We start from the raw sequence: 18,502 nt of genomic DNA, 5'->3' as shown, positions 1-18,502 counted from the left end.
CACAAGACAGAACGCATCTTACACACCAGTCAGCCCCACACCCTATCATCATATTCTGATAAATTCTTAGCGGATCTTTGTTTTAGATTCTTTTGTAATTTTTAATTTGGGAACAGTAGCTTTTTTTTTTTTTTGGTAACCATTTCAAACCACTTAAGAATTTATTTTAGTTTATAATTAATATTAAATGGAGATTAATTTGAAAGCCCATGCCTTTAATACTGCACATCTGAGCAGCAGGCAGAGCTCTGAGTCCAAAACCAGCCCGAAACTGTGACCCCAGGATAACCACTGATAAGTAGAGGCACTATCTCAAAATCAACAACAACAAAAAAAGAATCAAAAGGAAAGGCGGGGAAAGGATGACCCCTGCTGGGACCTTACCTGCCTCTGGCTGTTCCCTACTTCCTCTTCAGCCATGGTGCTCAGGATCTGCGACACCAGCTCCAAATGCCCAAATCCGAAAGAGACGACTGGCAAGCAGCAAATGAATGCAACTGCGATGCACTGATGCACCGGAACTGACAGCCAACACCACCCACTTCCTGAATTGCTTCCGGGTCAACAACCCTGCGTGCAGGCAGCGGCTGCCAGCTACAGGCTTTCTGAAAGTGTTGGGAGTGACGTAGGGGGAGCTTGCCCTGGGTTCTGTTTCTTGCAAAGTCATGGGGCTAGGGCCTTTTGCAGGCCGCACTGAGGCTCCAATGCCATTAGAAGCCATGGGAGAGTTTGGATTACCAAATTGGGACTCTCATACTCATCCTTCAAGGCAGAGTTTTCATTTGTATAGTTTGTTCATTTTGTTTTTTAAATGTTTTTGAGGGCATCTCGATAGATTTGGGTGTATAAAATGAACGAGAGCTGGAGAGGATTGAAAAATGTGAGATGACTTATGTTTTTCACTACAGTCCAGTGATACAATGTTGTGTTTGGGCACAATTTTCTCACACTGATTATTACAATTAGTGTAGACTGGGCTCATTGATCCGTTATGCAAAAAATTTGAATTAGATAGGATCATTCCAAATTTAATGCTGCTTTTTACAGTATTGGTTATGAATTCTGTTCTAAAGTAGCATTCAGTCCAGACAATTCCTTTGTTCACAAAAATGTGTTTGCCTCCTTCCATGTCTTATAAACATTCAAAGCTCCATAATACCTGTATCTTTTCTCTCTTTCGACATCGGTAATGACGGTAGTTGTTGGTTCCCTTTAAACTTTCCTTGGGTAAGGAAGTGTGCACTGCAAAGATGCCTGGAGCTATTAATTGAACGTTATCTACAGAACTCTTACTGTACCCCACACTGACATGTAAAACAAAAAGTCCAGCACATCCTTTAAGAGGTGGAACTGTTGATCTTAGAGCATAAGCACTTGGTGTCCTGTTCAGGAAATTTTCCCCTATGCCCATGTGTTCAAGGCTCTTCCCCACTTTCTCTTCTATAAGTTTCAGTGTCTCTGGTTTTATGTGGAGGTCCTTGATCCTATTGGACTTGAGCTTTGTACAAGGAGATAAGAGAGGATCAATTTGCATTCTTCAACTTTCTGACCGACAGTTGAACCAGCACCATTTGTTGAAAATGCTGTTTTTTTTTTCTACTGGATGACTTTAGCTTCTTTGTCAAACATCAAGTGACCATAGGTGTGTGGATTCATTTCTGGATATTCAATTCTATATTGGTCTACCTGCCTGTCTCTGTACCAATACCATGAAGTTTTTCACACTATTGCTCTGTAGTACAGCTTGAGGTCAGGAATGGTGATAACCCCAGAAGTTCTTTTATTGATGAAAATAGTTTGGCTATCCTGAGTTTTTGGTTATTCCAAATTAATTTGCAAATTGCTCTTTCTAACTCTATGAAGAATTGAGTTGGAATTTTGATGGGGATTACATTGAATCTGCAGACTGCTTTGAGGAAGATGGCCATTTTTACTAATTAATCCTGCCAATCCATGAGCATGGGAGATCTTTCCATCTTCTGAGGTCTTCTTCGATTTCTTTCTTAAAAGACTTGAAGTTCTTATCATACAGATCTTTCACTAGCTTGGTTAGAGTCACACAAAGATATTTTATTATTTCTGACTATTGTGAAGGGTGTCCTTTCCCTTATTTCTTTCTCAGTCTGTTTATCTCTTGAGTAGAGGAAGACCATTGATTTGTTTGAGTTAATTTTACATCCGGCCACTTTTCTGAAGCTGTTTATCAGCTGCAGGCCTTCTCTGGTGGAATTTTTGGGGTCACTTAAGTATACTATCATATCATCTGCAAATAGTGATATTTTGACTTCTTCCTTTCCGATTTGTATCCCTTTGACCTTCTTTTGTTGTCTAATTGCTCTGGCTAGAACTTCCAGTACTATATTGAATAGATAGGGAGAGAGTGGACAGCCTTGTCTACTCCCTGATTTTAGCGGGATTGCTTCAAGTTTCTCTCCATTTTGTTTGATGTTGGCTACTGGTTTGCTGTATATTGCTTTTACTGGCCTTGAATTCCTGATCTGTCCAAGACGTTTTAACATGAATGGGTGTTGAATTTTATCAAATGCTTTTTCAGCATCTAATGAGATGATGTGTTTTTTTTCTTTGAGATTGTTTATATAATGGATTACGTTGATGGTTTTCCATATATTGAACCATCCCTGCATCCCTGGGATGAAGCCCACTTGATCGTGGTGAATGATCATTTTGATGTGTTCTTGGATTCAGTTGGCGAGAATCTTATTGCATATTTTTGCATGGATATTCATAATGGAAATTGGTCTGAAGAGTATGGGTATTAAATCTTCTTTGAAGGTCTGATAGAATTTTGCACTAAACCCATCTGGCTCTGGGCTTTTTTGTTTGGGAGCCTTTTAATGACTGCTTGTATTTCTTTAGGATTATGAGACTGTTTAGATGGTTTGTATGGGAGTACTTAGAAGGAGGAACAAAATAATCATGGGAGGGAGAGGGAAGGAAGAACTTGGGAAGAAGAGAAAGGGGGGAGGGGCAAAAGGGGGCAGGATCAGGTATGGGAGGAGACAGGGGTGATGTACAGAGAGTCATAAAATTGTACAGAGTGTGTAACAATGGGGGATAGGGAACTGGAGGGTAGCCACCAGAAAGTCCCAGATGCCAAGAAAGCAAGAGGCTCCCAGGACCCAACAGGGATGACATTAGCTGAAATTCCCAACAAAGGGGAGGGAGAACCTGAAGAGATCATATCCAGATGTTAGGCACGGCCTCCGTTTGAGGGATAGAGCCACCCACTCATCTCCAAACTTTTAACCCAGAATTGCTCCTGTAAGGAAATACAGGGACAAAGAGTGGAGCAGAGACTGAAGGAAAGGGTATCCAGAGAGTGCCCTACCTGGGGATCCATCCCATATGCAGACACCAAACCCAGACACTATTGCTGAAGTGCTTGCTGACAGAAGCCTGATATAGCTGATTCCTGAGAGGCTCTGCCAGTGCCTGACCAATACAGGGGCAAAGGCTTACAGCCAACCATCAAACTGATCATGGGGACCCCAATGGAGGAGTTAGGGGAAGGACTGAAGGAGCTGAAGGGGTTTGCAGCCCCATAGAAAGAACATAGGAAGAACAACAATATCAACCAACCAGACCCCCCAGAGCTCCCAGGGACTAAACCACCAACTAAAAAGTACATATGGGGGGACCAATGGCTCCAGCTGCATATGTAGCAGAGGATGGCCTTGTCAGGCATCCGTGGGAGGGGAGGCCCTTGGTCCTGTGAAGGCTCAATGCCCCAGTATATGCAGGGCAGTGAGATGGGAGTGGCTGGGTGGTGAGGATGCACCCTCATAGAAGCAGGGGGAGGGAGGATAGGATGGGTTTGCGGAGGGGAAATCAGAAAAAAGGATAACATTTGAAATGTAAGTAAGGAAAATATTCAATAAAAAAATAATAAAGAAGTTGAATTGTAAATGGTAGGGACAATACATAGCTTTTATCCCAGCTCTCAGGAGGCAGAGACAGGAGGATCTCTGAGTATGAGGCCACCCTGGTCTATACAGTGAATTCCAGGCTCAACGAGGCTATTATATAGTGAGGCAAAATTGAGTCAACTGTAAAAATGGACCAAAAAAAAAAAAATAGAACTGTTAGTGTACAAGCATTCCCCTGGCCTCCTCCCAGGGACCTAGCTGAGGATAAAAGGGCCCCCAGCTACACAGACATTTCTCTCTGTCTCTCCCTCCCCCCATTCTCTGTTGTTTCCTATGTGTCTCTCTGATCCCTCTGCATTCTCTCCTGTGTCTCTCTCTCCCTTTTCTGCTCTATGTCTCCCTGCCAGTCAACCTCTCTCTCTCCCTACTCCCAATAAACCTCTTATACCAGATCTGTTATATAGCATAATTTCTCAAAGGTAGACCTTGGCACAGCCCAACAAAAGCACCTACCCTTGTTCCAAATTTTTATCCTATCAAGAGTGACAGGCTTGACTAAAGTCCTGTCTATCCAGGGACTCTACCTCACTGAAATGGATCTTCAAGTGCTGGAAAACCAACACACAGAGAACTGGGGTGTTCATTCAATGGTAGAGCACTTGCCTTGCATGCAAAGGGCACTTGAGTTAAATCCTCAGTGCCATCCATTCACAAAAAACAGTCTTGCCGGGTGTGGTGGTGTATGCCTTTAATCCCAGCACTCTGGGGCAGGGGCAGGTGGATTTCTGAGTTCGAGGCCAGCCTGGTCTACAAAGTGAGTTCCAGGACAGCCAGGGCTACACAGAGAAACTCTGTCTCGAAAAAAGATTTAAAAAAAAAAAAAAAAACAACAAAAAAAACAGTCTTGACCTTCTAAATAAAATATAGCAAGTCATAGTCTCTCAGCAGCAACCCAGTATCACACTCCATATCAATTCCCACTTCCTAATAGTTGCAGTCTTTAAGTCTTTTCTTGAACTTTGATTGTAAACAGAAATGACCTTTTGTGCTGAGAACAGGTGAATACAAAAACATTCAAACAAACCCTTCCTCGTTTTTTTAGACCTGTTTAACAGTGTGACCACAGAAAACCCTAAATAACGTACCAGACTGAAGGACATAATACTTTGGGAAAAGTAACTAGATAATTACTAACGAGTAATAAATGTAGCAGACAACCTATACTTTGGAAAGTGTACTAGAAAAAATTCAGTAAATAATTAGTTAAAAAAATACTTCAAGCAAAGGCCTGAGCAGAGGCTTTTGAGGTTCTGAAGACAATCCTAGACACAGGCAGAATCTGTAGGCCTGGGGCTGCTCATTTCTACACCTGCTTACTCAAGGGACTGTAGGGTCTCCCCTTAATGCATATAAAGCCAATCTGAATAGCTTTTTTCAATCTTAGTATTCCCCCTAACCTTTCCAACTCAATACCTGGCCACTTTGAAAACCTTAAACATTGCTGTAAGCTTGAACCTTGAGGAATACCTTCTTCCTCTTTCTTCTCACCTCCATATAACAAGGTGACAAGTCCTGATGACTCTTATTCACTAGCATGACTCATGTTGACTTATTATCCACCTTTCTAGTGTATGATGCCATCTGGACTCATCCACTGTAGTCATTCTGCTTTTCTTTTCTTTTCTTTTTAAGATTTATTCACTGTAGAATTTATTCACATTCTGATCTCATCTTTCTCTCCTTGAAGCCCTTTACTAGCCCCAGCTTTCACATTCATGCTTCAACACCTTAACTCACCAGGAATATTCATAGCCACCTCTCTAATTTCATCTCCCAAAGTTTCAGCTACAACAGTTTCATTTAGTTTATTTCAAGAACTCTATAACTTCAGAAAAACATAAATGCTTTTATTTTACACAATAGACACCTGAAGGAAATTGAACCAAGATATGGCTAGAGTCAAGGACAGGTGATCTATTTAAATATAAATAGACAGCCAAGTGATTAAAGTGGTAGCACAGAAGTCCTAAGATGCACACTGCCAACTCCATCAAAGACAATGGCTGACTGTACCTGAATGTCTCAGGACAAAGGACTTTGGAGCCTGGCATTGTTAGGAGTGGCTTAAATCTTTTTGCTTAAGATTGAGAAACAAACATCATATACTGTGTTAAACAAAACAAAAAAGACCAGCTGCACCAAAAATGTTTCAGAAGTTGAGCCTATTATCCTCGTGGAGAAGAATCTACGAGTTCTATATCCAGATCTGCAGGACTCAGGAAGAGAGAGCCACTGGGCCTGGCTTCAGATTTTAAACCCTCAATGTGACATTTCCTCCAACAAGGTCACAACTCCTAATCCTTGTCAAGAGTGCCACTTCCTGATAACTAAACATTCAAATATATTGAGCCTATAAGGGGCCATTTTTATTCAAACCACCACATTCCACTCCCTACTCCCCATGGGCTTGTTGCCATTGCATAATGCAAAAATGGATACAGTCTAACCTCAAAAGTCCTCAGAGCCTATTGCAGTCTCAACACTGTTTTAAAGTTCAAACTCTTTTCTGAGACTCAAGGCAATCTCCTAACTGTAACCCCCTGAGAAATCAAAAAGCAGATCACATACTTCCCCCACACAGTGACACAATATATACATTACCATTCCAAAAAGGAGGGTAGGATCATAGTGAGGGGATACTGGAACACAGCAAGAGCAAAAACTAGCTGGGCAAACTCCACACTGAATCTCCCTGCCTAATGACAAAGCATGCATTAGATATCCAACTCCTTTCAGCTTTGTTGACCTCAATAAGGGACATGCAAGTATTGGAACAAGGAGTTCATAGTTGTGGTTATTAAAGGCAAGGGGCTGAAAAAGGATTGGCATGAAATAGAGAGCCTGAAATTGTGCTAATGCCACTGCAGCACAGTTGGGTAACACATGGATAGGGCATTAAAGCCATGAAGTATGCCCCATGGACCTATTTTGAGGGTTTGTGTAGATAGAGCGAGCTCTTCCAACCCTATGCCCTTTTGAAAATGTTCCTTTTTTATACATGTGTATATGTATAAATGTGTGTTAATGCATGTGTACCACATGCCTACAGGAGCACAAAGAGTTGCTGTGGAACTGGAGTTATAACTGGCTGTGAGCTACCATAAAGGTGCTAGAGACTGAGCCTGTGTTCTCTGAAAGAACAGCAAATGTTCTTAACTGCTGAGCCATCTCTCCAGTCCCTCCATACCCCTTTTAAACAAAGTAATGTCTACAAACCAAGAACATCATCTCATCTGAGAAAGCTTATTAGAAATACTGAAACTTGGCCCTGTTGATTTGTATTTAAGACTTTCAGAGATGTTTATGCACATTACAATCTTAGAACCCTGTATGCTGACCAAGGTCTTAGACAAGGAGGGTAATAGGCCATATACACTGGGCTCTAAGATCTCACTGTGTTTGCACCATGCCTTCTCAAGGGCTGCTCTCACACAAGACATGGATCTATGCAGATAAGTTTGTTTTGGGGAGATGTAAAACCTCTCTGATTGGGGACTGGGGATTCAGGCCTTGCTGCACTTCCCAGAGACTTTACACAAACGTCATCTTTCTTGTTTTCAAATTATTCACTGTGATATATGTATCCATTTGTGTATCTGAATCCTTTTAATCCCCACACCCCTTTTTTGTCTCTGGGCTACTTCAGAGCTGTTTACCATTTTATCAGATACTTCTTCCTCTAATAAAATGCTCACACGTTCAAATTTATTTTGCAGTCTTCATCTAGAGCAGTAATTTGCAGTCTTCCTAACCCTGTGACCCTTTAATACAGTTTCTCATGTTGTGGTGACCTCCAACCATAAAATTATTTTCATTGCTGCTTCATAAATGTAACTTTGCTAATGTTACAAATTTACTGTTGTAAATACCTGTGTTTTCCAGTGGTCTTGGGGGAGTCCTATGGGAGGGTCGTTCAACCCCCTCCCATATGGTCCTGACCCACAGGTTGAGAACCAGTCATCTAGAGTCCACTGTATAATACACACTAACAGGTCAATTCTATTCCTGTAATAAAGCTATTTCACTGGGAGACCACTAGGCTCTTGTCTTACCCTTACTGTTGCTGTGATGCACAATGACCACAGCAGCCTAGGAAGGAAGCCTTATTTGGCTCACACTCCACATCACTGTGCTTCACTGAATCCAATCAAGACAGGAACTCAAACAGGACAGGAACCTGGAGGCATGAGCTGACCCAGAGATAAGAGCCACTGCCTGTAAGCAAGCTGCTGCTTACTGGCTTGCTCCCCATGGCTTACTAAGCATGCTTTCTAATAGAACCCAGGACCACCAGCCCCAAGTGGACACAATTCACATTGAGCTGGTCCCTCTCCCTTCCATCACTAAGAATATGACTTATTGGAATCTTCATAAATTCATAAAACTTCAGCACAACTGGCCCATTGTCAATTTGACAAACACATCACTGTTAACAAACCTTTCCTTTCTCATTCACCCCCAAGATCTCACATTCAAAATGTAAATAACTTTTTAAAATCCCAACAGTTTTTTCTAATTCAAACACATTAAAAGTTGAGTCCCCTGGTCTACAGAGTGAGTTCCAGGACAGCCAGGGCTATACAGAGAAACCCTGTCCCGAAAAACCACAAAAACAAAAACAACAACAAAAAACAACAACAAAAACCCAAACAAACAAAAAACAGCAACAACAACAACAAAGTTGAGTCCGTCAGGGCTGGAGAAATGACTCAGAGGTTAAGAGCACAGACTGCTCTTCCAGAGGTCCTGAGTTCAATTCCCAACAACCACATGATGGCTCACAACCATCTGTAATGGAATCCAATACCCTCTTCCGGTGTGTCTGAAGGAAGCTACAGTGTACTCACATACATAAAATAAATCTTTAAAAAAAAAAGTTGAACCCCTCTAAAATGGCCAAAAAATTCAAAATCTTTCAACTGTGGACTCTTACAAAATACAAAATAAACAATTTACTTCAACACTATAAACAACTCATGTCAAATTATCTGGGATCCACTCACAATCTACTGGGATACTCCAAGGGGCTTGGGTCATTTCTCCAGCTCTACACTCTGCAGCACACACAACTTGTATTCTGGGCTCCGGCTGCCTCCACTCCACTGCTCTGCTGTTCTTGGTGGTCATCCCATGGTACTGGCATCTCCAAACTGCAGGGGTCTCTTGCTACATCAGGGCTGCGCTTTCACCAATGGCCTCTCCTGGGCTCTCCTCAGGAACTCCAGCCCTACAATGTAACGTACAAGCCTCAGCTGCTCTTCAGGATCCCTTCATGCCTCAAAACCAGTTCCACCTGGGTGACTCTTAACTATCCAGCTCACATGCCAGCACATGGTACAACCTTAGCCACCTCTGGAACACAGCGTATGTGTGCCGACTCTCAGGAAACAGAAAACACTTCCCAGGAGAATCTGACACAATGATCTGCTTGCTTCTTAATCACTGCTAACTTTTCAGCCCCATCGAACCAGCATCAACCGTCCCAGTAACTCAAAAGGTCTCACTTCAGTGGTGCCAGGCTCTTCTTAATTATGGCTGACTCTTCAGCCCCAGCTGACCCGATACCACAGGCTTTTCACATAAATGGCCTGGTAGAGTCTTTGCTTCCCTCGGAACCTTCGCAAGCCAGGCCTCCATCGTCTACAGTGATCCCAACATTCTTGTCTTCCAAGATCCTTCCTATAGCTCTCCGAGCTCTCAACACTCAATGGCTCTTCTAGCCCAAAGTCCCAAAGTCCTTCCATAGTCCTCCCAGAAACATGACCAGGTCTGTCAGAGCCACGTCCCACAGCCACGTCCCACCTTGTCTTAGTTAGGGTTACTATGGCTAATATGAAACTCCATGACCAAAGCAGCTTGGGAAGGAAAGGATGCATTTGGCTTACACTTCCATATCACTGTTCATCATCGGAGGAAGTCAGGACAGAAACTTAAACAGGGCAGGATCCCTCAAGGGAGGAGCTGATGCAGAGGCCATGGAGGGGTGCTGCTTACTGGCTTGCTTTATGTGGCTTGTTCAACCTGCTTTCTTATAGAACGCAGGACCATCAGCCCAGAGAAGGCAAGAACCACAACAGTCTGAGGCCTTTCCCTTCAGTCACTAATTAACAAAATGTCCCACAGGCCTGCCTACAACCCGATCTTGGAGGGATTTTTTTTTTTAACATTGAGGCTCCCTCCTCTCAGATGACTCTAGGTTGTGTCACGTTGACATAATACTATAGAGCACAATTCTATCGTCTCATGCTCCTTTAGAAGCAACTGAGCCCAATTCAATGTAAACTTAACCAATCAGAAACTACCAGCTGAGAGACTATGCTAGGTGCTGCTAACTACCCAATGAGGGACTTCCCACTATAACCAATGAAGTATCCCCTCTTAGCAGCACACAAACCTATCCGAGGTCAGGTGCTGTCCAGTGCACGGAGAGCAGAATGTTTATGAAATGACTATGTCATTTGTGTTTGATTAGACAGTTCTCAGCCCTCTACCACTCTCCTCCCACCAACAGTTAAGTCTGCTTTGTCAATACATTTTGAGATTTCCATGGCCTTGGCCATGGTCCTCATGTATTAACCAAAATAATGAAAGTAAACTAAAATAACTACAAAAGATCTATCAAAAAGTTGGCATGTAACGTCTCAAACAATGACTATGCTCTACCAGGAATCAATGTTTAAGGTTAAACTGACCCTCATCTGACTATGACCATGGCTTTGTAGAGTTTTACCTTAAAACTCTAATTTCCACAGAAATTGGTGCCTCAACACATAGAGAAATTGAGAAGTGTTCTGTGATCACTCAAGTTCATGATCACTATATTAAGCACACTCAGAATTTTTAGAGTGATTTATAATCTAATACATATTATAAATCTATCAGAGATTAATGGCATATTTCTCTATAGGCCTTAACTACAGAATCTTCTCCTATCCCAAATGGCTTCAAACTACAGAATTAGTAAAATATTTTTTCTAAGCACTAAGATGTTTGTTTGCCTGTTTATTTAGAGGCATACTTCCACATGGAGTAACTCATTGCCTACGTCCTGAAAACTAAGCTACATTCTCTTGAAATAGATCCTGCAAGCTTGTTGGGAGGTTCAAGTAGGGAAACATTGTCAGTCCCTTCCCCTTCCCCTTCCCCTTCCCCAAAGAATGGTCCTCCTCTGTCTCCTCTTTGACCAAGGATGGGGATCAGGTGGAGTGGACAGAGGGAGAAAAGGCAGCACCTGCCTAGCCAGCCAGATCACAAAATCAATCCCTGACCAATGGGTAACATGTCCGAGCGAGATCATACTCAGACAGGTCCTGTCGGTGTTACTCTTATTATCCTGGAGATAGCACATCAAGGTCTATGTTAGAGCTATTTTGGGTTCATCATTAAGGAGGACCTGGGTTTCCATATACTAGAAATATTCTAATCTTTTGTAACTTACAGGGCTAGAGAATGGCTATGTGGTTTAAATGCTCGATGTTTCCAGGACCCACCAAACACCTGGACCTCTGGCTGCAGGGATGCGACACCCTATGCTGTCCCTGTGCGCATCTGTGCTCATAAGTACATTCCTCCACACAATTAAAAAGTCATTTTAAAACTTTTTCAGATTTTCACAAAACCTTAATAAATGTACTTCTAGAAGAAAAATTTTGTTTTTACTTATCTGTTGATCTGTAACACAGATTGAGTATATCCAACATCTGGAATGAGAATGGGAGTGGATTAAACCTTTCTCAACATCACTCACACACACACACACACACACACACACACACACACACACACACACAGGTCTCCCAGGCTGGACTTTCTCTGCCTCTTTGCTCTGCTTTGCTTTGTTTCTTCTAAAAGCTTCTGTTGACTAAGAAAAAGAAAACAGGATTAGTTTCCCATTCAATCCCAGAATTCAGAGTGATGCATGTGAAACTAAGTGTTGATTATAAGAAGAGTTATCTTCTTTTCCCTCAGAGTGGAATTTCTGTACCCAGGTCTGATAGCTGTCTCGTTGTTTCAAGTCTCAGGACAAAGATATGCATCACCAAGGACTTTTCCTCATTAAGGATGATGCCTTCAACACTACTCAAAGCCATAGCATGTGTGATTCTCTTTGCATAACTCAGCAGTTAAGGTAACATACATGTCTTTGATGCGCTTGCAGTGTGTCTTCCCAAACACATATATTCCCTGGGAGGAACTATCATAACTGGTAGGAAGGCTGTGGCACTCTAAAGCATAAATCCTTACTGACTCTGATTGGCCACACAAATGGCTCTGAAAGCTCCAAATATCCTTAGGGGACTACAAGCAGGCTGCTCAAGTGGTGCTCAGTGAATCTACTGGGAGACACTCACCAGTGTTACCTTTCCTAGCATAGCATCATGAAGTCAAGAAAGACTTCTCCAGTGGCCTTTTCTTGCCTATTCTCAGTAATGCTGGATGAGCTAGCATGGAATTCAAGGAAATGAGTTCAGAAGACACAGGCAGTATGCAGTAGCCTTAGGGGGACCTTGACAGCTACAGGAGCACAGCCATGGGAACTGACATATGTCTTGGAGATGGCTTGGTCCACAGATGCCACAGAAACTGATCCAGACAGGAGAACAACTTGATAACTGACGATCTATGGGCACCTTAGGAGTCACAGAGCCCTATGCCACTGAAATAGATAGTACCTGGGCTGTCCTAGGACTGATACCACCAAGTTTCCAGTTTCTTGTGTGTATTCCTAAACCCTTGGCTTTCTGGCACAAAGTTCCAGCAACTGCAGCTTGGCAGCCAAAGACCTGGCAGCTCACCCATCTGTGGCTCCAATAAACCAACATCCGCTGGTGGTTCTGTTCCCGCCTGGAGATCCCATTCGCTCTAAGCATCCTGTGCCGGTGAGAACACTGCCTACTCCTAAGCAATCCTGATCCCTGCTCGGTTTCTGAGCAGCACTTGGGTATTTGACACTCTCCTTCGCTAGTCCAAAAGAGGCAGGTAACCCAAAATGTCCTAGGAGCAGCTACTGGAAGCAACAGGAACTGCCGAACAGAAGAAAGGAATGGGAGCAGGAAGGACAGGAGTGGAGAGCACAGAGAAGAGGCTGTGAGGAGCCACAGAACAGAACCTGCAGGCCCTGGTCTCCAGAACAGTTCAAAGAGTTGAAACATCTCAAGATCACAGGTCGCAGACCTCAGATCCAGTGCAGTAACACTGGCTACTCACACAAGAGCCACAGCCTGTTCAGGGAATTTTGCATCACAGGAAGCCACTCGCTGCTGCTTCGGTGCTGCCACTGCTTGCTGCTGTCAGACACTGGAGGAGGGAAAAGCAGCTAGAAAGCAAAGGAGAATTAGCCTCACACACAACAGCACTCATGCGTGCATGTAGACACACAATTACAGAACTCTATGATAACAACCATTATGATTGAAAATGTGCTGGGCACAGTGCTGTGTACGTGAAGTCTAGCAACTGGGATGTTGAAACAGGGTGATGACTTGAGCCCAGGAGTCTGAAATCAGCCTGGACAAAACAGAAAATTTTTCTGTTTTGAGAAAAAGAAATGACTGAAAATATATCTATTAGGTGAATTATTGGACATGGGCTCCAAAAGAAAAGGTAAGAGAAACTCACTCATAAGGGGAGTAGAGTGGTTCAGATTACTTCATGAGTGTCTATGGCAGTGGGCAAACACCAATGACGAATCGTCATTTCTGAAATTGAGCTGATGAAACCATCACAGAGCTTCCAAGATGTGGTATTAAAACACTACAGCTTCACCTCAACATAGCACCGGATACACAAAGTCTAATACAAAAGAAAGGGGGGAATAGCCTTGAATGCACTGGTACGGAACCACCTTCTTTAACTGAGCACCAATGGCTCAGGCTCTAAGATCAACACTGGATAATGGCGCCTCACGAAACTGCAAGGCTTCTGTAAGGCAAAAGATGCTGTCAACAGGAAAATCAGCAGCCTACAGATTGGAAAAGGATCTTCACCAACGCTATATCCAACAGAGGGCTAATATCCAAAGTGTATAAAGAACTCAGGAAACCAGACACCAACAATTCAAATAACACAATTGAAAAGTAGGGCATAGAGCTAAACAGAATTCTTAACAGAAGCCAAGAAGCACTTAAAGAAATGATCAGTGTCTTTAGTCATTAGGGAAATGCAAATCAAAACAACTCTGAGGCTCCATCTTACACCCACCAGAATGCTAAGATCCAAAACTCAAGTGATAGCCCATGCTGGCGAGGCTGTGCAACAAGGAAACGAACGATTCCTCCATTGCTAGGGGAGTGCACACGTGTACAACCACTTTGGAAATCAAATTGGCAGTTTCTCAGAAAACTTGAAATAGTTTTACCTCAAGAACCAGAAAAAAAAAAAAAAAAATCAGCCGGGCAGCGGTGGCGCGGATTTCTGGGTTCGAGGCCACCCTGGTCTACAAAGTGAGTTCCAGGACAGCCAGGGCTACACAGAGAAACCCTGTCTCGAAAAAATAAAAACAAACAAAAAGACCCAGCTATACCACTCCCAGGTATGTACCCAAAAGATGTCCCATTATGCTACAGGGCCCCTGGCTCAACTATGATCATAGCAGCTTTATTCATAATAGCCAGGAACTGGGAACAAACTATAAGACCCTCAACTGAAGAATGGATTTTTTTAAATGTTGGTACATCTACACAACGGAATACTCTTCAGCGATTAAAAATAAAGACATCATGAATTTTGGAGGGAAATGGATGGAACTTGAGAATATTACCCTGAGTGAGGAGCCTAGAGCCAGAAACACGTATGTTATTATTCAGTATCCCAAAGTCCATATTCCTCCAAACAAAAGCATGGTCAGGCCTATCACTGCTCACAATCCCTGTCACAGCTACTGTCTTAGATAGGCTTTCTATTGCTGTGAAGTGACACCGTGACCAAAGCAACTCTTATAAAGGATAACATTTCATTGAGGCTGGCTTACAGGCTCAGAGGTTCAGTCTATTATCATCAACGGGAGAAAGCATGGCAGTGTCAAGGCAGGTGGCACTAGAGCAGGAGCTCAGAGTTGTGCATCTTGAATGGGAAGGCAGCTAGAAGACTGTCTTCCAGGCAGCTAGGACGAGGATTTCAAAGCCCACCCCCACAGCAACACACTTCTTCCAACAATGCCAAATCTACTCCAACATTGCCACATCCCCTAATAGTGCCACTTCCCATGGGCCAAGCATATTCAAACCACCACAGGAATGTACTTATAAATGGACATTAGCTATAAACTGTGGGATAACCATGCTACAGTCCACAGACACAAAGAAACTGGATAATAAGGAGGTACCAAAGGTAGATGTGCAAATCTCTCTCAGAAAGGGAAACTAAATAGTCAATGGATGTGGATGGAGAGGAAACTGTGTAGGGGAGGAGGTAAGGAGGGGATTGGAGATGGCATCAGGTGTGGAGAGAGAAGGGGCAGGAGAGGGCTGGGAGTGAGAATGGAAATTGGTGAGGGGGTGCATCTCCAGTGACCAGCTGGAGGACTAGGGTGGGAGAGGGTACAGGGTGTCTGTAAGGTTGACTTTAGCTAAGATTCCTACCAAAGGGGGATATAGAGATTGAAGTAGCCACCTCCTGTAGCCAGGCAGGACATCCAGAGGAGGAGCGGTGACATCATTCCACCCACCACAAAAATTCACCTCAAAATTTGTCTTGCCTACTAGATGGACAGAGATAAAGATGAAACAGAGAGTGAGGAAACAGCCAATCAATGACTGCTCCAACTTGAGACCCATTCTGACACTATTTATAATACTCTGGAATAGTTGCAGACAGAAATCTAGCATAACTGTCTCCTGACAGGCCTCATCCAGCAACAGACGGAGGCGAATGCAGAGACCCACAGTAAAACATCAGGCTTAGCCTGGGGAATCTTGTGGAAGAGTTGGGGATAGAAGTGAGCAAGTCAGAGAGATCAAGAACGTCGCCGTAAGACCCACAGAGTCAACAATCCTGGGACCATGGGGATTCACAGAGCCTGGGCCACCAACTAGAGAGCATGGAAGAGTTGGACCTAGCCTCTCCACATTTGTAGCAAATGTGCAACTTGGTCTTCATGTGGTTCTCCTAACAAGTGGAGCAACGGAGGTGGACTGGGGGGCTAGGTACAAGGACAGGAAAGAGGAGGGTCTCAGTCTCTGTTCCCTGCCATTGGATCCCCTCCCCTATCTGGACTACCTGGTTGGATCAAGATTTCAGAAGAAACCCAATGACATGCTCAAAGGATTTAACTGAGGGGAGTTTAAGGAAGAGAGATTTTACCAAAGGATGGGCACGGCTCAGGGACCTTTCAAGAGAGAGAAAAGCAGCCAAGAAGTCTTGAAATTTTAGAAAGCTGTTACGACTCCCAGAATTAAAGAGATTAGGGTATTGAGTTGCCAGCCAAAGCTGGAACTACCCAAGAGAAGCAGTCATTAGTGACCAAATACAGGAACTTTAAATGGTTAACGAAGGTAGGGGGGTGGGATTGTGAGAAAGACATTAGAGTGTGGGATAGAGGGATCAGTGCTATTAACCACATCCTCTTTCCTGTTGGCAGTCTCCTACTGGCATGACATCCTCCCTAGCTCGCTCCGCGGATCTGACACTGGCTCTCTCTTCAGTAGGCATGTGCACACACATGTGCTCACCTCACCTGTAACCTCGGACCCAGCCAGCTGCTCAGTTCAAGCCCCAAAGCCACCCTTAAATACAGCAGTAATTTGCTAGCTGGTTTTCCTAACTTCTGCTTCCTGCTACTAGGTCAGTCCACAAGCAGTCTTCATTCAAAAGAATCTCCAACCTCTGAAACCTTATGATCCGCGATGGCGCTTCTCTAAAACATCGTGGACGGCGCTGCCGGGGCTTCACCTGCCTCTGGTCGCTCCTCTGTCCCCTACAGCCTTAGGGAGAGCTAGTAGACCACCTCTGAGCGCCCAGGTCTGGAAAGACAGCAGGAAGCCTGTGATGCTCCGGAACTAAAAATCCAGATCCACCCACCGATGACTACTTCCGAGTTACTAGCTTGCTGTCAGCAGTGGCTCCGGGTCGCAAACGTTTCTGGAAGTGTCTCCTATAACCTCACACTCCTTTCCAGAGGCCTCTGGGCGGCCAGGAGGAAGCCTGCTTGCCCTGCTGCTGCTGCTGCTGCTGCTGCTGCTGCTGCTGCTGCTGCTGCTGCTGCTGCTGCTGCTGCTGCTGCGTCTTCTGGAATGTCGCGGGGCGGAGACATTCCGCACTTCAGAGGCCTCAGCCCTTTCAGAAACAGTGGGAGAGCTTGGATCTGAGTATACCTTGCCAGAGCTCTCATAACCGCCTGCGTTTTCAAATGTGTTCTTTGTTGGTTTGGATTTAAAATATTTTAAATCCAAATAAATGTATGTATATATACCAACTGGGACAGAAATGCACACTACCTAGCTAGTTTGGCTCTGCAGAGAAGGAACATTTGTAGTCAGTAAAGTTTTGCTGTCGGTCTTTTTTCTTTTTTTTGGGGGGGGGGGTTGTTTGTTTTAAATAGTACAAATTGTATTTTCAATGCAATATTCTGATCATAGTTTCCCATCTCAAAGCACCTCCTAGATCCTTCCTCCCTATCCACCCAGATCTACCCCAAGCCTGCCCTTAGGTTTAATTGCTATATACCCAGTTGAGTCTCCATTGGAGAAAGGACAATATTCCCTTCTCCTGTGGTTGTCACTTGGAGACTGCTATTTTCTCCTCTGAGAACTGTGCTTAGACCTGTTGCAGGCCCTCCCTGGGTTCTGAAACAAACAAACAAACAATGAAATTTAAAATGGACAACAACTGACTGCATACAAAAAGGCTGTAGGCTCCTCTTTGGAGATAATACTGTTTAAAAGTTCCTTAATAAAGCAAAATCCAACCCAAACTTTACAAAGGGGACACTAAAAAAAATTACGATTGCTTGTGTATATAGAAAACATTTCCCCCAAGAAGCCCTGTTTCAAATAAATAAAAACTAACTAAATAAGTAATTACACACATACAAACATACACGCATACATACATTCATGCACACATACATACATACAACAAATAATGAGAACTAAATGCACACAGATTTTGGATGCCACCTACCAACCCCACCTCTATTTTATGCCTGCACTATCATACATACACAAAATACACAAGTACAGGTTCCTTCTATCACACCAATGCACACTGACAGGCAGGCATACATCTACCCACTCACACACATGCAACACACACAAACACACATGGATATATTTTAAAATTAAATAGATAATTAACAAGAAATCAAAAACAAAAAAAAAGTCTCTGGGGTCAACATTCTGCTGCCAATACATTAACAGAACAAGAAATTAAAAACAAACAAACACATACACACACAAGAAAGGGGATAAAAAAGGAAAGTGGTGTGGTGATTCATGCCTTTGATCTCAGCACTGGGGAGGCAGAAGCAGAGAGGCAGAGACAGGACTTACTTGAGAGGCACCAGGTAGAGAGACTTTGTCTCTCATAAGTGAATGAATACAGAAAAAGATACTCATCCA

At 43.5% G+C, this 18,502-nt stretch overlaps 1 protein-coding gene across 3 annotated transcripts in view; it reads right to left on the bottom strand.

The window, feature by feature from the left end:
- The window catches only part of Impact (impact, RWD domain protein), a 38,261-nt gene extending 20,194 nt beyond the window's left edge, over positions 1-18,067 (bottom strand). Inside the window, exon 1 of one of the 3 annotated variants that reach the window (XR_001782344.2) lies at positions 385-8,923. Coding sequence is in view for 1 of the 3 variants with exons in the window: in NM_008378.3 (NP_032404.1) it covers positions 385-420 (36 nt within the window). In the remaining 2 variants the exon portion in view is untranslated. Of the gene's footprint in view, positions 1-384; positions 8,924-8,950 lie in introns of those variants that run through there. The other 2 variants (XM_011246850.3, NM_008378.3) reach the window with 2 other exon arrangements.
- Between the last annotated feature and the right edge of the window lie 435 nt (positions 18,068-18,502).

This window comes from Mus musculus, chromosome 18 (assembly GCF_000001635.26).
Source record: "Mus musculus strain C57BL/6J chromosome 18, GRCm38.p6 C57BL/6J".
Classification (NCBI taxonomy): Eukaryota; Metazoa; Chordata; class Mammalia; order Rodentia; family Muridae; genus Mus; species Mus musculus.
Note: the sequence above shows the minus strand (reverse complement) of the source record. Positions and strands in the feature narration are given on the sequence as shown.